The sequence below is a fragment of the Meles meles genome, chromosome 9, assembly GCF_922984935.1.
Source record: "Meles meles chromosome 9, mMelMel3.1 paternal haplotype, whole genome shotgun sequence".
In the NCBI taxonomy this organism is placed as follows: Eukaryota; Metazoa; Chordata; class Mammalia; order Carnivora; family Mustelidae; genus Meles; species Meles meles.
The window spans coordinates 24,159,119-24,180,888 of NC_060074.1; the positions used below are offsets into that span (position 1 = coordinate 24,159,119).

The following is a 21,770-nucleotide window of genomic DNA, read 5'->3' on the forward strand; positions in this document are numbered from 1 at the left end:
GTTTCTCCGAGGCTTCTTGCAGTTGTGTCTTCTGTAGTGCTGTGATGGATTTAGGGTTTCCTGGCAATTTCAGTGTGGATGTATATTGGCCTATTTTCTGATAGGATCTACAAGGTAAGGATATGGTACAAATTCTGCTAGTGCAGAAACAACCAATTAGTTCACCCATGGTGACCAAGTACCAGGGAACTGATTCATAGTATGCAAAATCACAATTCTTACTAAATTTCTTCCAAAATGCGTGGACATGTGGAGTGAGACCCTTGGTCTGAGTGTAGAGTCTGACTCTAGAAAGTGGGTGGTTCTATGGGCTGTGTCTGCAGGTCAAGTAGGAAGGGGAATCACAGACTGTACCCTGGGGAAGAACAGACTAGAAAACCAGGCCCAATTTTAAATGCGAAGTTGACTTCGAACAGGCAGAAAGGCAATAACTACATCTGAAGGAAATAGAAAGGACAGAAAAAATGAATTTTGGAAATGGAGTTCAACAATGTTCTTTGAAGGAATACTAGGCAGATAATAAGAAGGGAGTTTTGTAAGGACTCAGAAGCAGGTTGCCATTAGGAAACTGATTTTAAGCCAGAATTCTGGCTTATTCTGCAATGGAAAAAAAAAAAAATCACTTACCTGGGAACTGCGACCAGCTTCATTGTATGGACATTTCCTGGAGAATAGGATCACTTAAGAGATTAGATTACACAAGAAAGTTGTTCAGTAAAAGTAGAACCAGAGTAAAGGGTTTTTATCATTCAGGCAATTCTTGGTCAATTGCTTATTCCTATCCTGGCAACACTGTTTCTAAAGCAGTGCTTTCCAACCTTTTTTTACACATGGTGTTTCATCATCTCTTGCTTCATTCACTCAGTCTTTCTGGCTGTCCCAAGGGCCAAGAAAATCAATATCTGTACCATCCACGGTGTTCTTTTTATGATAACTGAAGAGTATAATTTCTCTCAGGCTTCAGAACCAGAAATTGGTGTACATCTGCTGAGACACTCATCTGTTTTCATTGGATGGATACTGAATTGGTATCTAATTACATTGCCCTCTTTACCCTGACTGCTGGGAAGCTTTGGGTCAAACCTGTGGTTTAGGTTTGACCAAATTCATGAGACTTTATGGCAGGTACTCCAGCTTTACCTTTGTCTTATTTCTCTTCTTTCTCGCTCTCTTTTAATTTTCATATTTACTTATTTTTATACTTTTTTACTGTATGCTTATTTGTAAACTGCCGCACAGTCATTTGGGGATTCATTTGTGCATTTGTCCATGTGTTACTGTCCAGCTAAGCCAGAGAGACAGATGCATACAAACATACTTGCCAAAGTACATTTATTTCTTCAGTAACACTGGAACATCACATTTCAAATCAGTTGCTCCTGGGAAGATTTTTCTCTACAAATCATTTTTGTGGATCCTGAAAATACCAATCAAGGAAAATAGTGGTTCCTATTTTGGATGTTTGTCCTCTTCCTGAACTTTTGTCTCATTAATCTATTGCCCTTGGCTGATTTTCTCTTTGGGTCTGCAGCCCTGTAGCTCTTTTATACCTCTCCCTCCTTCAGGGTCTTCAAATTGAGCTATTTAAATGATTTGATTTAGCTGTTGGTAATATAACACTTCACAGTTTGGAAAATAAGTGAGAGCTCATTGCTTAGGATTTTGATAGAAATTGCACATTCTTTTTGTGTCACTGTAGAAACATGTAGAAGCTGTAGAAATACGATATTGTAGAAAATTCCTGGTCTTTTTATTCAGGAAACATGTCTCTAGTAGGTATATGATTTTTGTCAAATTTCTTAATCTCCCTGATTCATTTTCTTTCTTTCTTTTTTTTTTAATTTAGAAATGACTGTATCTGTGTTACTCAATCTCACAGGATTGTTATTAGGATAAATATGATAGTGATCCATATGACAATACTTTTTAAGTTTTATAAAATGGTATTTTTTCATTCTTTTTGATTTTGAGGAAACATAATGTATTAGGGTTTGAAAGCTGTTGCCTTGAATATTTTCTAGGTAGCAGTGTGGCAAGTTTGATAATTCCAAAGCTTTGAGGACAAATCCCTTTTTTTTTCTGTATATTGCCATTAATAACCTATGCTTTGATGTTTCATCTTCATATTAATCTTATCAGTTGGCTTATTTACAATTTCAGAGTCTATCCAAATGATTTTAGAGTGTTTACTTCTTGTAAAATTTATTATGTTATGATCAGTGATGAAGGATGGCATTGCTTTTCTGGAGACTTGAAGACAAGTGATTTCTTACAAAATCAAGTTTTAGTAACCGTCATTCAGAAGAGGGTATTCTTTTCCATAAAAAAAGGAACTGATTTCCTGTAGCTGAACCTCAGGAAATTTTATCTAATTAAGTGAAAATGTGTCAGAAAAATATAAATTTATGGGCGCCTGGGTGGCTCAGTAGGTTAAGCCGCTGCCTTCGGCTCAGGTCATGATCTCAGGGTCCTGGGATCGAGTCCTGCATCGGGTTCTCTGCTCCGCAGGGAGCCTGCTTCCCTCTCTCTCTCTCTGCCTGCCTCTCTGCCTACTTGTGATCTCTCTCTGTCAAATAAATAAATAAAATCTTTAAAAAAAAAAAAAGAAAAATATAAATTTAGAAAGGAGGAAGATTTAGAATGTATTTTTTTAAATCCATTTATCTTAATGCACGGGAGAACTGGGCCATGAGAGATTTATGAGACTTTTCCACAGGTACTCCTCTCTTTCTAGAAGAGGAAAACAATAACAAATACTTGCATAGCATTAACTAGAAGCCAGGCACCATTCTAAATGCTTTACATATGTTAACCCTTTCATACTCTTGAAACCTCTTAAGGTATTATGATAGCCAGCTTTCAGAATGATGCCCAGTGATCTCCGCATCCTGGTCCTCATGCTCCTGTACCTTATGTATTGAATAGGGTTGACTTATGTAACCGATAGGATAGTGAGTAAATGATGTTGTGTGATTTCTGAGGCTTGGTCATAAAAGGTATTGTGGCTTCTACTTTGTTTTCTTGTATTTCTTATTCTGGAGGTAGCTAGCCACTATATCTTGAGAATGCTTAAGAAGCTTATGGAGAGACCCACATGGGGAAGAATTGAAACCTTCAGCCAACAAAGTTAGAGCCATCTTTGAAATGAATTCTGTTGCCTCAGCTGAGCCTTCAGAAGACAGCAGCCTTGGCTGCCTTCTTGACTGAGGCCTCATGAGAGACCCCAAATCAAAATACACAAGCTAAGTCACTAGTGAATTCTTGACCATGATACTATCAGATAATGGATGCTTATTGTTAGGACTTAAGTTTTGGGGAGTTGGTTATGTAGCAATAATAAAAAGTACAGATTTTTGGTACTTGAAAGTGGGATTCCAACATAAGAAATACCTTAAAGTATTAGAGTGGCCCTGGAACTGAATATAGGACAGATGTTGGAAGTTCTTTAAATAGGATGTTAGTGAAAGCTAAAATACCTTGAACAGCATTCTTTAAGAATGCTTCTGGCAAGGGATTTAAAGAGAGTGAGGTCAGTGCTATTGGAAACTCTTCCATAGCAGTAGATAACTAATATAGGTATGTATTCAGTCCTGGTACCCAGTACGGGTAAGTTCAAAATTATAGGATCAGCTGCAGGTATGCAACTTTATGCAGCTTTTTATTTCTGTAGTATTTTAATCTATGAATCTACTAAATTAGGTTAATTTAATTTAATTAAAAATCTAGTTTTTAATTAGTCATTTAATTAGTTGTTTAATTAGTGAATTAACTAGTTATTTTTTTGAGCCTAAATCACTTTTCACCATTTTTTGGGGAGATACATTCTTGTTTGACAGTGTCAGGTTCCTAAGGATTGGTCATGACTGAACTAGGTTTAAGTGCCTCCTCAGGTGGGTAAAGCAAACAGTGAAGACTTAACAGCTTATGATGGAGCTGAGTAACTAAAGACTGCATAACTTATCTTTTAGAGGTTTAGAACTGTGTGTAAGATAATTGGCAAACACTTCAAGTGTTTACGTAATATAGAAAACGAACATGGAATAATGAGAGGTTTAAGTATAGCGTAGTGAAACCTGGGCTGATTCCCAGCTGTGTTAGGTCCTAGCTGTGTGACCTTGTGTCTGTAAGCCCTGATCTACAAAATGGAGATGATAATAGCTTGTAGGTAGGATGAAGACAAAAGGAGTTGATTCATCATGTAAAGCCCTTAAGGACAGGACTTGGCTTCTGTTAAATACTTTGTAAATGATACCAATTCTTACTACGAGTAGCTTAAGGCGTTTTATACACTTTTAGCTAGCTCTTGGAAGATGATTTCTCATAACCAGTAGCAGGATGAAAACTAGGCTAATCTCATCTTTGATTTTCATAACCATTACTGTATGTTAAAAAGCTTAATTTCATACATTTTGAACTTGGCATAATCACATGTATACATTAGGAAAAAATGTAAACAAGATAATGTTATTGGTGTATGTTGTGATTTCTTTCAAAATTAAATATTGAAATTATCATTTGTAATTAAAGTAACTTGTAATTTTTGAAAGTCTTACAACAGTGCTGTTAAAATTTTTTTATTAAGGTCATTTCTCTGATATTTTAATCTTTATTTCTTTTTTTTATATCATTTAATTTAATTTTATTTCTTTGCAGTGTTCCAAAATTCATTGTTTATACACCACATCCAGTGCTCCATGCAATATGTGCCCTCCTTAATACCCATCACCGGCTCACCCAATCTCCCACTTCACTCCCCTCCAAAACCTCAGTTTGTTTCTCAGAGTCCACAGTGTCTCATGGTTTGTCTCCCCCTCCGATTTCCCCTAAGTCACTTCTCTCCATCTCCCAATGTCCTCCGTGTTATTCCTTATGCTCCACAAGTAAGTGAACCCATATGATCCTTGACTCTCTGTGCTTGACTTATTTTACTCAGCATAATCTCTTCCAGTCTCGTCTGTGTTGATACAAAAGTTGGGTAATGTTTATTTCTTGATAATTTATGAAGTCCTGAATTAGGATTACTGTATAATTTATATTTGCTTAAAAAATAAGCTTCCTTTCCTGAGAACAAAATTTAATTTTAAAATTGAGGTAATAAAAAAGTAGAGATTAAAGAAACTTTTATTATGAAAACATTGAAATGTGTTTTTTAGTTATATTTAAATATTGCTGTGTTTCTGAAAAATTCATAATACTTTAAATAAAGAAGTCAGAGTACACTGAGTGACTCAGGAGCTCTTGGAAATTAAGTTAGTTTGAGATAGATTTAAAAAATTTACTGCCATAGTTTTCCTGTTCATCATTTTTCTTATCTCTTTCTAATTTATATTATCTTATTGTGTACATTTTTATAAGCCTTAGAATCGAATTGGAAATCATTAGATAGTAAATAGACATATGGAAAGGTAGTTTTTCATAGGTTGGGTTATGTAGAACAATAATTTAAAATAATAATGAAAAATACTTTGTTTCAAAATGTATTTGTAGGTTGTACGGGGAAGAGAAATTTTAAAAAACAGTTTAAATTAAAACATTTACTAACTTGGTAAGATAACTGGATCTGATACTAAATTTTAACATCAAATCAATTTTAATAAATTTTCCATATATTTTGAGATTGACACTTGACAAGATTTCAGAGGTCACCATAACTGAAGCATCTGAAGATGATTATGAATATGAAGAGGTAATTTTTTCATTTTAGGTATTTAGCCTATAAATTCACTAGTCATTCTTATGAAACGTTCATTTTATTTTATTTTATTTTATTTTTTGTTTTCCTTAAGAGATGCTGGTTTTTTGCTGAAGTACCTAATACCAGCTATTTAAGAGTGAAGGGTTAAAGTTCTGTTTGAAAGTTTGGATTGGTTAATGCATCTGGCTCTTTTGGTTTTCCTGGTACTTGTGCTTCAAAGTTAGCTTCTTCTCCTTTGCTTTGTGGATCCTTACTACAGACTGTCATCTCTGTCCTGCACGCATCCCCTAATATCCATTCTGCTCTTGGATGGGTTTTCCAGAGTCCCACTACTGGCTGTGGCTCAGATCTCATGCTTCCCTTCAGCTTTATAGTGTAGTTCCTGTCTCACATCTTCTCTTTAATTCAATGTTCAGATGGGACCTATCATTATTTCCGAGAGTTGGCACATTGAGTTGCTCCTAGATGACAGACGTTGTAAGTACAACTGTGAAAGCAAGCCCGGCAGTTTGTGGCCTGGGCAAGTAAAAGAACAAACAGTAGATAAACTTTTTATTACTATTAGTAAAATAAAGATAATATGAATATGTGCCACATGAAATTACTGAAGGTTTCATATGAAAGACAGAACTGATCAGCACATAAGAAGCATGTGTTGTTAACCATCATTAATATCATAATTACAGTCAATTACATTCTTCCAAGAACTTAGCATCCAGGCAGTGAGTTCTATTTTTTTTTAATAAACTAGACATTGGTAGTTGCTAGTGAGTTGAGTAAAAGAAGCAGCCTTAAACTTTTTCTCAGCACAGTTGTTAGACAGTGTTTATCCTTATACATAAGCGCGAATGCCCATAAGCTGATCTCGAGTTTATCAAAGGTGACATTGAGTTATGTCCTGCTTGTAATCCATTTGTTATTTTTAACAATTGTAATCCATTTGTTATCCATTTGTCTCAGAACTTCAGCCTGACATGGTGTCTTACATAAGGTGTATTTTTTTTGATCCATTGTTTTGTGAGAAAAATTATTTCTGAAATGAAGTAAGGTATTTTTATGTTTCTGATTGCTCTTCCTATTCTCTTTCTCTTTGATTTAGATACCAGATGACAATTTTAGCATTCCAGAAGGTGAGGAAGATCTGGCAAAAGCAATTCAGATGGTCCAAGAACAGTCTACAGATACTCAGATTTTGGTGAGAATTGAACACAACCTGTTGTTTGTGTAGTTTGAATATAGTCTATAGTTTAGCAGTGAGACTAAGTTTTACTGGCTAAACTTAAGTTTTACATAATAAATGCTGTCCTATCACTTGTTACACCTTTTTCTCTTCTGTGTTTTTATCATTGCACCTTCACTTTAAGTAAGTAGTCATATTTATTCTTTTTTGGATTGTAATTTTCTACATCATGGTTACTCTTGCGTAACTTCACAAAAATGACATCTTCCTCAGAACTCTGCCTTTTAATATCATTGGATATTAAACCAAAGATTTTTAACACTAATGTACAGATTTTGGTATTGGATATGGATGCTAAAATGTGTTGTAACACATTAAAAAATAAGAAAAAACTTATAGTCCTCTGTCCTTTTCCTTCTGTATTCCCAATTCCTTCAACTATCATCCATCTCATTCTAAATATCATATTCAAATTTATTCACCAAAAATGCCAAGGTAGCACTTATTCTTGTGTAATGAATATTTACTTCTGGCTATATTATACCTTTATCCAGCAATTATGTATAAATTCCACCATAATGCAGACTTGCAGGCCGAGATGCTATATTCTGCCACCCTGGCATCTTCCATGTTTGAGGCAGGGTTCTGCGCATAATCAACATTCTTATATAATATCTTTAAGATGATCTTAGGAGGGATGCCTTGGTGGCTCAGTCAGTTAAGCATCTGCCTTTGGATCAAGTCCTACATCGGGCTCCTTGCTAAGTGGGGAACCTGCTTCTCTCTCTGCCTGCCTCTCTCTCTCTCCATTCCCCTCCCGGCAAATAAATAAATAAAAATCTTTAAAATAAAATGACCTTGGGGAAGATATTAAAATTATCCTTCTTGAGTGCTAAAAATCTCATTTAAAAACCCTAGTCGTTTGTCAGGAATTTTCTGTAGCCTCCTAAATTTGCTTCAGCTGATCATTGTTTTGAATGTGGTAGCAGCTATTAGTAATTAAGATCAGCATTAAATTATGTGTAGCACTTTTTTTTTTTTTAAGATTTTACTTATTTATATGACAGAGATCACAAGTAGGCAGAGAGGCAGGCAGAGAGAGGAAGGGAAGCAGGCTCCCCGCTAAGCAGAGAACCCGATGCGGGGCTCGATCCCAGGACCCTGGAATCTCGACCTGAGCTGAAGGCAGAGGCTTTAATCCACTGAGCCACCCAGGTGCCCATGTGTAGAACTTTTGAAAAGACTTTTTGGGGCAACAGAGATTCTTTCCTCACTGAATTTCTGTGTAACTATTACCAGGTATATAACATTGACCTGGTATGTGACCATTACCATGTTAAGAAGGGGAAGGAGGCAACAGTCTGCTGTTAAGTTTCTGTATATTTGAAAATAGATCTGTCTAAATGATCAGCTGTTAGATTGGTAAGTTTTTGCCAATGCAAAGAAAAGGAAGGCACTCTAGAGACAGTAATGTTTTGGTATTTTTAAGTATCTACGTGGTATTTGACTCATTTTATATATTGACTTGTGGTAGTTTTATGGCTGTCCTAATTTCATATCTCACTTGCTGAAATATCTCTACTTTTCTAGTTCAGGGGCCTGCAAACTTGTTCTCTGTGGTCATATAGTAAATATTTTAGATTTTGAAGGCCGTAAGATGTCTGTTGCAACACACTTCTCTCATGTTGTATGAAAGTAGCTGTAGACCATATGTAAACAAATGGGCATTGCTGTGTTCTAATAAACTTTACACAGTTAGCTGACCCCTGATATAGTTGATAGACTTACTTCTGTTATGAAATGGTAGGATAAGGCACTCACTAGCACATAATTCTTCTGTAGCATAGTGTTTCTAAAGCTCAAGGCACCAAAATTCATTATATTTCTTTTTATAATGATAATAATAGAAATAATTAAAAGGCCCATACTTTTTTCTCTTTTTTAATGTTTTATATGCTATTGAAAGGACAAGCTGTCCTCATTGTTCTTTAGGTAATCTAGTCACACTCTTGCCTCAGAGTCTTTGTATTTGTTGACGCTGTAACTGAAACATGACTCTATCTTCCTCTATCTTTATGCTCAGATTCCACTTTATCAGTGAAATCTTTCTTCATCACCCTACATGTATAGCAGCCCAGCTCCACACACATATCTGCCCTACCTTTGGCTCTCCTTCCCTTCATTCCTCTGCTTTTTTTCTGCCAGGCACTTAGTATTGTACAACATCTGCCATATTGTATATTTTTAATGTAATTATTCATTTTTTTTCTCCATCCACTTGACTATTAGGTATGAAGACTGAGTTTCATCTAGTGTGTAAATTCATTACTGCTTTATCCCTAGTGATTAAAATAGTTCCTGAAACATAACCCTCAACAAAAATAAATGAAAAAATGAACAAATGAATGAATAAATGAACAGCTTATTTGTACCAATAATCAAAGCTTAGTGATGATTTTATATTTTCAAAATAAATAATTGCACATTTAAATTTCAGGAACAGAAAACAGTTCTTCCTTCAAAACAACTAATACCTGAAGTTATAGAAGACTTTCTCTGCAATTTCCTAATCAAAATGGGAATGACCAGAACTCTTGATTGCTTTCAGTCCGAATGGTAAACAATTATGTGGATAAATAGGAATGCTAACATGTACACTTTTAACTGTCTTCAAGGACTTGAAGTCGTTAAACTTACGCAAAATGGATGAAAGGGATGGAAGCCTTTCCCATCCCTACCACTGGAAGTACAACACACATACCTACACACACACACACTCTTTCTCTTCCTCACATAATTAAGAAACCAATTTAAAAGAAGTTTTTATTAAACACCCTTTCTAAATATTCAAAGTTGAGTGATTTTCAAAAGTCAAAAAATGGAATATCTCTTGGGATTCTTTAATACAAAGCTGAAATGAAATACTTTTCTAATATATTCTACATAATTATTAAGGGTAATATTTCTTGCATTAAGACATCCTACCAAGAGTATTACTTCATTTGTTTTACTTCTAGTGTGTAATGGCCTGCCTTTCTCTACTCATGCAACTGATTGATTCTTTTTCTGTAAATATTTCTTCATTTAGAAATAAGAAGAATTATATTTTCAAATGCTGTCTAAACACAGATTTTCTTACTATAATGAAAATTTTAATAACTTATTGGTTATGAAAATCAGCAGGCATGCTGTCTTTATTCCTTTACTATAGCAGTAATGTCACCAGGAATGTTTTCAGAGGCCCAGCATTCTTTAAAGAAATATTATTAAGTAATTGGATATAAAAATATGTTTGAGCCATTTTAAAAGCCATTCCATGTCATGGAAAGGGAATACTAAGATATAGAAAGATGGTTATAGTGTTTTGGGACTAAATCCTAATTTTAAATATAAGGAGCAATTTGTAATTTCTACTAATCCTCCTTTGATGCAGTTTTTATTTTCTGCTTTTTTTGGTTCTCATCTATTGAGACCACGTACATAGAAGAAATCAGTTTTATTACTTCAAGTTGCATATCTAAAGTTAATAAATTTAATGAAGAGAACCGTTTTTCATTAATACAATTTAGGAAAAAGAGCAAGTTTAGTGGTAGAAAAATAATAGTGTTCCTATTAAATTTGGAAATTGTGTGAATGATTTTTATAAAAATGTCTGTAGGAAATAATTACAAATGTATTAGAAAATATATTTTTGTGAAAGTAGGTAGAAGATTGATTTACAGTACTAATGAAATGAGAAATTAATGTGGCTCAGTTCCTTTTTTCTTCTAAGAAGACATGTTGGGACATAGAGTACCTACATGTTTGTCCAGTCCAAAGTGTGAAATGATTCCCATCGAGAAATCTGGAACCAAGTATACTCTTAACAATTAAGCACTTGTTGGATCATATTATCCTTTTAGGTTTAGCAATTTGGATTGAGATGATATTTCAGGAAACTACAATGGTATTAGGACTTATAGAATCCCTCCCTATATAAGCATGCCACTTAGTGTATTCCAATATTAAAGTAAAATTTATATATGTCTTTATTATATGGGTTTAGTAATATTGTGGTTCAAATAATTGTATTCTTATTCCTAGCTGCCAGTTTGTAATAAACTTACAAACTGTTTGTAATTAGATTACACAGTATTAAATATTTTGACTACACATGAAACATTTTTTTACTTTGATTAGAAACCCTTACTTATTCTGCATAGTAGGACTATAGGAATATTAAATATATTTTTCATCATTTTTTTCTTATGGCGAAAAACATTTATAGTGTTCATTGCTGTGAATTCATAAATGACTCTTAATCTCACAAAACAAACTGGGGGTTGCTGGGGGGAGGTGGGATTGGGAGAGGGGGAGCGGGTTATGAATTCATTTAATCTTACAAAAGTTGACAAACAAGTTTTCCCCATTGTTTGTAAAACAAAAACCTCAAAGTAATGAAAAAGCTGGGCAATAAAATTGGACTTGTTATCTTTCAATCTTCAAAAAAATAATTGCAGTATATTCTTTAAATCTAAGGTCTGCAAGCAAATCTGGCTTGCCTCTGTTTTGGAAATAAAATTTTATTGGCACATAGCTGTAACCTTTCTTTAGGTATTGTCTGTGGCTGCTTTCATGCTGTAATAGCAAAGTTAGTCAGTCATAGTGCAGAACATATAGGCCAGAAAGCTTTTTTTTCCCCCTTTTTTGCAATTCCAAACTATTTTCTGTCTGTTCACAAAAACCAAAACCAAAACCAAACCAAACCAAACCAAACCAAACCAAAAAGATTGTGTGTATGTGTGTGAATGTAGTAGGAATTTTTTCTATGAACCACAAAAACGTCTGCACTGTGCGTTAGCAGTAGCTAACAGAATTTTGTCTTTGTTGCTGAAGTATTTTCCCTAACTGTCCCTGAAAACTTGGGAGGAAGAATTCTCATTTGATATTTGTTATTATCTAGGTGACTGTTTTCCTGTCTTTTATATCCTATGCCTTGGGTGCCATCAGGAAGGAAAAATAACCCTTACTCTTACGATGCTGTTGATATGTTTACTGAAATTCTGTCACACTATTTGCCATTTGTGACAATGGGCGTGAAACTCTTGTGGTATATAGACAAATATGAAAGCCTTTGTACTTTCTCCCTGAAAAACCTGTGTATTTTCTGTATCTATATAATTCTAAGTAGTTTATGGATCTTATGATAAATATGAAGACCATCAATGTAATTTTATTGGCAGGTCTGTTGGTAGTAAATTTTATTTCCTGTTCCTAATAGTTACATAACAATCTTTTTTCCCGTCTGAACACTTTCCAGTCTTATTCTAAGTGTGAATGAATAAAGAGGAAGAAATGAAAAGACCAGGATATTTTTTTAATATACACACCCCTGAAACAAAACCAAAACATTTTATGTAGGAAATGCTCGTTTTACTGAGAAATGTATTAATGTGTTTCTGGAGTTTGTGGATTATGATTCCTAATTATCTAATAGTATTAGAATAGTTTTGCCAAGTTTGAAGTCATCTTTGATATTTTTACATAGACTACAGAAATTTTTCATGATAAATTATTTTTGAATGTCAGATATATATGATATAGTATGTGATATGTTGTATTATGCTTGATTTGTATATATTTACCACATATTAATTTATTTACATAGCATTTAATTTAGAGAAGGACTACATACCACTTTTTTTTCTTATCAAAATAATTTCTTTATGCATTTTTTTCTGTATTAAATAATGCAGGTTGCTGAAAACCAGTTTTATGGTCAGAAAATCTTTATGGTCTAATACTTTAATCCTTATGTCTTCTGATAGAAGTATAAATCACATTCTAAGTATGAATATAATAGTGAATTTGTGATTAAATAGTTATCTATTTGTTTTATAAATTGTGGCAAATATTACTTAATATTGATTCTATTTTCTTAACCTTTTAGATATTCTGCAGAACTTGTCTTGCTGTTCTTTTGTTTTCGTGGCTTTTTTTTAGTATTGGATAAGAAGTATAACATAGCCATATGATTATTAATATGTAATATGTTAATAAAATTAAGATTTATGATATGAAAATGCTGATAATTAAACATTTTTAAACAAATGTTTAGGTCATCTATAGCAAAGTTTATAGGGATTTCTTGACTAATAACTTTATTACTGATATGTTTTTCCATTTATATTGTTTTTTATTTAGCTTTATTGCTATATATAATATATACACATATATAATTAAAATTACAATTATTTGCAAATCTGTAAATGGTTCTCTGATGTTGCTTCTTAATTCACTGAGAAAATAAAAGTTCTATGACTCCTGCCTCCTTCTCTACTAACCTGCCACCTCTGTTCTCAGGCCTCCTCCTTCTCACATGTCACAGAGGCTGAGCTGTGCATGCTGTCATCTGAGGCCAACCCTCTAGTTGTCTACTGGAGCCCAACTCCTTTTACCTACTCAAGGGCATTGCTTTGGCAGTTTTCCTCTCTCTTTTTTCCTGCACTCTAAGCTTTTTCCTCTCTCCGCTGGATCATTCCCATAAGCATAGATGTACAGTATTTCATATAGTTAAAAAAAGGTAGAAGACCAAAAAAACACCCTGAATTCCACATCCTCTTTTAAGTTCATCTTGATTTCCTAGGCTCCACTTTATCATGTCGCCTTCAACGAGTATGTTTCCACTTCCTTATTTCCTACTCTTATACCTACTCTAATGAAACTATCATCGCCATGACTCTTAAAAGTTTTTTCAGTGCTCCTCATTGCCAAATTCAGTGACTGATCCTTAGTATTCCTATTCATCTTGTATGCAGCATTTATCACTGTTGTTCATGTCTTCCTTTTTGGAAAACTTTATTTATTTGGGTCCTGAACCACAATGTTCTCATATTCACTCACAACTTCACTATCCCCTCTGATTCTTAGTCTCTGGTAGTATTTCCTTCTCTTCCAGTCTTGAAACAGTCCAAAAACTTCACTTCTCTCTTTACATTCACTTCCTAGGTGGCCTTGTACAGTCTTGTGACTTTAAATTGTATCTATTTACTGATGATTCCCTAATTTGCATTTCAAGTCCTGACTTTTTCCCTGAGCTCTGGATATGTATACCCAGTATCCATCTTCACTTAATTGCCTAGTAGACATATTGCATTGAACAAATCCTTAATTTCTCCAACCACCCAATTCCTGCTGCATTCATTCCTATCTTTGTAAGTGGCTGGGTGTTCCACCAGAAGCATTGGAGTAATTTTTGACCTCTTTTATTAACCAACACTTGGGAGATGATTCATAGGAAAATCTTTATTGGCTCCACTAATAAGTTGGCTCCACCTTTACAGCATGTCCAAAAGGGACATATTTCTCATAATCTCTGCTGCTACCAACATTGTTCATGCCACCATTCTCTCTCTTTTGGACTACTGCAACAGCCTCCAAACTAGTCTCTCTATTTCTGCTGTTGCTCCTCTAGGGTCAGTTTCTTCAAGCATCTGTTATTTTTAACAATAGAAGTTCCTCCCCCCCCCTTTATAAAAAAAATTTTTAGGTAGTTAACATACAGTCTAATGTTGATTTCTGGAGTAGAGTTCAGTGATTCATCACTTATAACACCCAGTGCCATCATAAGTGCCCTCCTTAATATCCATCTCCCAATGACCCATCCCCCCACCTCCTTCCAACAGACTAATCCTTTTACAAATCTGATGAGTATCACTGGTTTCTCAAAGCCTTCCAGTGGCTTCAGTCTGATTCAGGTAAAGTCACATTTCCTCTTTCCAGCTTCCTGCTGTCTTCCTGACCCATTTCTCGCCACTTTCTCCCTTCCCCAGTTCCAGATATTCCAGATATACAGGCTTTTGCTTTTAATTGTACATGTCATGCACTTTTTTTTCCTAAGGATATTTGAATTCACTTTTTTGTCAACCAAGAATGCTCCTCCTATTCTTATCCCCCTGACTTGGTTCCTTATTTCTTTGAGTTCTCTGCTCAAATAGCACTTTGCCAGTCATACTTTCTGTCTTCAACCTATGTAAATAGCACAAATGCCCCCATCACTCTCCACTTCAGTCTCTCTATCCCTCTTATTCCGTTTTATTTTATTTCATAGAACATATCACTCTCCACAGTAGACTGTGATATGGGGGCTTGGACTGCTTTGTTAATTTCACCAGTGTCTAGATTAGTGCCTGGGATATACGAGATGTTTGGTTATATGTAACATGATATTAGTACCTAGCAATTATTTTTAAAAATTTTAAATATATATTACTAATTTTGACATTTTAATTTACAAAAGTAATACTGCAGCTCATTTCTGTTAATATCTGTAGGACTTAACTTTCTGAATTGCACATAAATTAAGCCAATTTAGTAGAAACAAAATTAAGACTTTGTTTGATTTTATTCTAGGTATGAGTTAATACAGAAGGGAGTAACTGAACTCAGAGATACTGGGAATGTTCCAGATGTCTACACGCAGAATATGCTTTTAGAAAATGAGAACAAAAATTTGAAGAAAGACTTGAAATGCTACAAACAGGCAGCTGAGTATGTTAATTTTTAAATGACTTTTTTTTTCTTTTGGACTAAATGGAAGAGTTGAATGAAGCTAACTATGGTTAATGTACCAGAGCTTTCATTCTGAATTGAATTATATTTAAATTCTAGTTGGAAAGAATGTGAAAGGCTTCACTAGCAAATTAATTGAATAGATGATCAGAACTCTCACAATTGCAACCCATTAGGAAAAGTGGATTGTAAGAAGTTGTACAGGAGAAGGTTAATTTGTTATGATACACTCACTTTCTTATGGTTTTGATAATCTTTTCATGGTTTGTGGAAATCTTTCCTTATGAGGATAAGCTAATTTCTGAAATAATAATAAAATTACAGAAACAAAGAGGAAGGAAGGAGCTAGTGTATTCCTAGTGAGAGGAATTTTGGTGTTTGAAAATTCCCCAAAGGAAACCGTTATTTTATAATTTAGCTTGAATTTATGCATAGAAGAGAAACTTAACAGAAGCCAAATCTTTCTTTCTCTGATTAATGGAAGACACAGTTTTTGCTGAACAAATTTAGATAAACACTGTTATTCTGGCAAAGACAAACATGTGAATGTGTTGAATAGGGATGAATCTACTCATCTAAGAAAATGTTAAATAGAAAATCAATGCTTAGATATGGAGTAGAGAAAGTTCATTCTTTGTTCATTATTTTTTATTAAACATACTTAAAGAGTGGTTTTCTGTTAAAGAATTATATCAAAACAAAACATTCGGTAAGCAGAACTACCATACAAGAACATAATTTTTTTTTTAAAGATTTTATTTATTTACTTGACAGAAAGAGATCACAAGTAGGCAGAGAGGCAGGCAGAGAGAGAGAGGGAAGCAGGTCCCCTGCTGAGCAGAGAGCCCGATGTGGGACTCGATCCCAGGACCCTGAGATCATGACCCGAGCCGAAGGCAGCGGCTTAACCCACTGAGCCACCCAGGCACCCCAAGAACACAATATTTTTAATCTTTGTAAAGAAATTTAATGTAAAGAAACAAGACTTTGTATTGCAAAGTGAGGGAAAATTTTAAAACTCCTACTTTTAAAAGGTGATAGTATATAAAAGATAATTTGTATGATCATTTATTCCTTATTATTTGTACTTATAGAAATGTTTTTGCAAGTTATACAATTTCCTTTTATATTTTAAAGAGAAGGGTATGATGATCCACAGAGTAGTAAGTTACTAGAACCAGAATTCTCTTTATTCTCCCTTCATTTCTCAGAAGTGGTTTGCACTTCTGAAGTGGCCCTGATGCTCACTGTGATGTTGTATAGACACCTAATGGATGCACTGGGAATTTGACACAGCAAATTTTTCAGAGTGCTGCCTGGCATACTGTTTCAGTTCCTGATCTTAGAATTATTGCTTGAGTTTGCTAATTTTCTTTTGAATAGATAGAGCTTCTTTCTGCAATGAGTTTTGTCATAGTGACATTAAATAGTTCTGGTTGATTACTGGTTCTTTACTGAATATAATATTTAATAACTATAATCAAAACCATATAAACTATTAACTTTGCAAATTATTATCCCATAATTAAAACAGATATCACTCAAATGAAATCTGATTCTTATTTGTGTTTATTAAACTATCAGATACTAAATGTATATAAAATTTGCTGTATTAAAATGCAGTTTTAATTTCAATGGTTATGATTATTATCTCTTAAATATCTTATTTGATATAATTAAACTTTAACAGATTAGAAAGGAAAATATTTATTTGCTTTAATCTACTTGACATAGAAAATTTGAAGGAAAGATGCTTGACCCTTCGTAGATGCCTAATATTTATATCATTAAGTGAATATTAAGCACATTGTGCTCTCATGATACCTTTTGGTGAAACACATCTCTGGAGCCTTATTCTGTTGGATATATTTTTGAAAATGGAGAATGAAGTTTTGTAAAAAATTACCAAAACTACTTTTGTCATGCTATAAGTTTGCTCTACATTGTAATGTTTTATCACACAGGTTTTTCAGTTGACTTTTGAAGATTTTTTTTATAAGTAATATCTTTTTTTTAAAGATTTTATTTGTTTATTTGACAGAGATCACAAGTAGGCAGAGAAGCAGGCAGAGAGAGAGGAGGCTCCCTGCTGAGCAGAGCCCAATGTGGGGCTCGATCCCGGAACCCTGGGATCATGACCTGAGCTGAAGGCAGAGGCTTTAATGCACTGAGCCACCCAGGCGCCCCTGAAGATATTTTTCCAATAGGGATTAGTTGTAAACATGGGATTCCTTTTATAGACTTTACCATAAAGTTTTCCTTTTCCGGGTTAAGACTGTTTCTTAAAGGAAGTTAAGTGTAGATGTTAAATACTTTTCTAATAATAACAACCAATATTGTAATAATAACTAATATTCTAATAATAACCATTGTTTACAGATATGTTATATATTGTCCTGATTATACTGGTAGCATTTAGTGATATATCAAAAAAATCAGAGAAATCGTAAAATAGCTCTAAGCTTAATATTTATGTAGAGAAGAGAGTTGCCATGGAAAGAGTATTGAACTTAAGGTTCAAATATCTAGCTTCCAATATTCTGCTACTTATTAACTCAGTTTTCTTATTGTTAAACTGGGAGTAATTATGCATAATATTATTAACTCCTAGGGAGTGATGTGATAATTAAATGAGACAATCTATATTAAAGAGCTGTGTAAATCACAAAGTGCTTTGAAAATGTCAGCTATTATCATCAATATCTCTAAAGACTGTCATCCTTGGATTTTTTTTTAATCATCACTCATTAATATTTTTGAAATTCAGCAATGATGAAGCATAAAAGAAGACGTGAAAAGGGAAATATTTCACTCTAAATTTAATTTGAATTTCTATAATTTAAAAAAATGGTCTTTTTCTCTGTTGTAAGCAATGCCTGTTTTAGAACAGAGGTTTTCCTTATCTTGCTACAAGTGTTATCTAAAATGTATTTTCGTGTGTGATATATATACGTATATATATATATGTATGTGTGGTGATGGATGTTAACTATATTATTGTGATCATTTTGCACTACATCTGAATATTGAATCATTGTGTACCTGAAACAGGTACAACATTACCGGTAAATTATACCTTGATTTAAAAAAAAGCTTTAGGAACCTCCATGCTGTTTTCCAGAGTGGTTGGACCAGCTTGCATTCCCACCAACAGTGGAGGAGGGTTCCCCTTTCTCCACATCCTCTCCAGCATCTGTCATTTCCTGACTTGTTAATTTTAGCCATTCTGACTGGTGTGAGGTGATATCTCATTGTGGTTTTGATTTGTATTTCCCTGATGCCGAGTGACGTGGAGCACTTTTTCATGTGTCTGTTGGCCATCTGGATGTCTTCTTTGCAGAAATGTCTGTTCATGTCCTCTGCCCATTTCTTGATTGGATTGTTTGTTCTTTGGGTGTTGAGTTTGCTAAGTTCCTTATAGATTTTGGATACTAGCCCTTTATCTGATATGTCGTTTGCAAATATCTTCTCCCATTCTGTCAGCTGTCTTTTGGTTTTGTTAACTGTTTCCTTTGCTGTGCAAAAGCTTTTGATCTTGATGAAATCCCAATAGTTCATTTTCGCCCTTGCTTCCCTTGCCTTTGCCGTTGTTCCTAGGAAGATGTTGCTGCGGCTGAGGTCGAAGAGGTTGCTGCCTGCGTTCTCCTCAAGGATTTTGATGGATTCCTTTCTCACATTGAGGTCCTTCATCCATTTGGAGTCTATTTTCATGTGTGGTGTAAGGAAGTGGTCCAATTTCATTTTTCTGCATGTGGCTGTCCAATTTTCCCAGCACCATTTATTGAAGAGGCTGTCTTTTTTCCATTGGACATTCTTTCCTGCTTTGTCGAAGATTAGTTGACCATAGAGTTGAGGGTCGATTTCTGGGCTCTCTATTCTGTTCCACTGGTCTATGTGTCTGTTTTTGTGCCAGTACCATGCTGTCTTGATGATGACAGCTTTGTAATAGAGCTTGAAGTCCGGAATTGTGATGCCACCAACTTTGGCTTTGTTCTTCAATATTCCTTTGGCTATTCGAGGTCTTTTCTGGTTCCATATAAATTTTAGGATTATTTGTTCCATTTCTTTGAAAAAAATGGATGGTATTTTGATAGGGATTGCATTAAATGTGTAGATTGCTTTAGGTAGCATAGACATTTTCACAATATTTATTCTTCCAATCCAGGAGCAAGAAATAAATGTTTAGAAAAGATCCTTATTACATAGATGTTTTTAAGGGGGAGAAAATGTACTATTAAAAAGTGTTTATAGTTACTTTGAAGGTAAAAGTATATGCTAGATACTGGAGAGGAATAATGTAAGTAGCAGTTTGATAATCTTTCTTTTTTTCCTAAAAAATATATTAATTTAAAAAGTTTATATACTGCTAAGTATACAGATGTTTAACATTCAGTCTGTTTTAATTAACATATATACCCATATAGTTACTAAGCCAAATCACAATTATAAAACATTTCCATCACACCAGAAAATTTTCCTGTACTCATTTCCTTAGGCAATTAATGTTCTGATTTCTATTACCATCTATTGGTTTAACTCAGTCTGGAAGTTCTTTTGAAAGGACTCATATAGTATGTACTCTTTTCGGTTTGTCTTCTTTCACTTAAGATTTTTGAGATTCATCCATAGATTTGTAAGATTTGTAGTTTATTTTTAAAATTATTGAATAGTATTGCATTATGCGAATATATCATGACTTGTCTATTCATACTTCATTTGATGGAAATTTGAGATTTGTCAAGTTTCTGCTTTACATATGATGCAATTATGACATTCTTATGTAAGACTTTTTGTAGATACATAATTTCATTTCCCTGGGTTCATGGGGTAGTTCCATAAAAACTGCTGAACTGTTTTCCAGAGTGGCTTCCAAGTTTGATAATCTTTCTTGAAAAAGAAGAATATAACAGTACATTTATAATAAAATGCAGACCATTTTTCATTTCATTTATTTATTATTTTTTATTGTATATATATTTGAATACTCAATTTTACTTACTTTAAAAAATTTTTAATACTCAGTTTTAAAGTTAAGGTCATAGTAGACAAACATGTGAAAAGCCATTTTTGGTAACTTTTGACTGATTATGTAATCAATTAAGTTCCCATAAAAATTTATTTCTGAATTATACATTTGTTTGTAATTTGGTTATTGTGACCACTTCAGACATGTTAAAGAATAGACAAGACCTCCAAATTCAATTTCTTACAAAGTTACTATTACACACTTAAACATATTTTGAAACTCAACATCATGAATTTAATTCACTTTCTCCTTTTCTTGACATCTGCTTCAATAATTCTTAGATTTAGAATTACTCCTGTTTTTGATATTCCCCAATGGTTTCCTAGTTATTTTTAATTTTTATTTTAATTTCAGTATAGTTAACAGTGTTATATTAGTTTCATGTGTACAATATTGATTCAGCAGTTCTACACACCATTACTCAGTGTTCAGCATGATGAGTGTACTCTTCATCTTCTTCATCTATTTTACCTATCCGCCCCCACACCTCCCTTCTGATATGCTTTATCTTAATGAGTACCTTCAGTTAAAGTAATTATTTTTTTCAACAAGAACATGTTTTACTTGAATACTTCAGAATACCTGGTTCTAAGGATATGTGTGTGTATAAAACAATCCATTCAAGAAAAATAGAAGACACATTTTCTTGAAGTACACATATTAAAAGAGACATAATGAATAATCCAAATTTAAGAAGACTGAAATCATGCTGAGTATATTTTCCAACCGCAATGGTACAAAGCTAAAGGTCAACAATAAAACAAAGCTGGAAAATCTACAATCCAAATATCAAATATTTAATATGTGAATATTAACCACATTACTGCATAAGCAGTGGGCCAAATAAGAAAACAAATGGCACATCAAAATATGTCTCAAAACAAAAGAAAAATAAAACACAATATTCCAAAACCTATGGGATGCAGCAAAAGCAGATGTTAGAGTGAAATTTATGCTATAAGTGCTTGTATTAAGAGAAAAAGTTCATATGAATAACATTACACCACAAGGAACTAGAAAAAGATGATACTTAGCTGTAGTGGGGGAAAGAAATAACAGAAAAAAATTAGAAATAAATAAAATAGAGTCCAGCATAAGCAATAACATAAGACTGAAACTAATTACCAGTTTTCCCAAAAAATGAACAAAATTGGCAAAGCTTTAACATTAAGAAAAAAAAAAGACTCAAAAACCAAAATTAGGAATGGAAGGGAAAACAATACAACAGATAACCCACAGAAATACATAGTGTGGTAGCAGATTGCTATGAAAAGTATATGCTTACAAATCAGATAATTTAGGGAAAAAAACCCAGATAA

General features: G+C 33.7%; 1 protein-coding gene across 1 annotated transcript in view; it reads left to right on the plus strand.

The window, feature by feature from the left end:
* SPAG16 (sperm associated antigen 16) overlaps nucleotides 1-21,770 on the plus strand; it is a 1,085,475-nt gene that overhangs the window by 5,104 nt on the left and 1,058,601 nt on the right. The window contains exons 2-5 of the mRNA XM_046019197.1: nucleotides 5,640-5,686; nucleotides 6,795-6,890; nucleotides 9,373-9,491; nucleotides 15,267-15,404. Of these exons, the coding sequence (XP_045875153.1) occupies nucleotides 5,640-5,686; nucleotides 6,795-6,890; nucleotides 9,373-9,491; nucleotides 15,267-15,404 (400 nt within the window). The remainder of the gene's footprint in view (nucleotides 1-5,639; nucleotides 5,687-6,794; nucleotides 6,891-9,372; nucleotides 9,492-15,266; nucleotides 15,405-21,770) is intronic.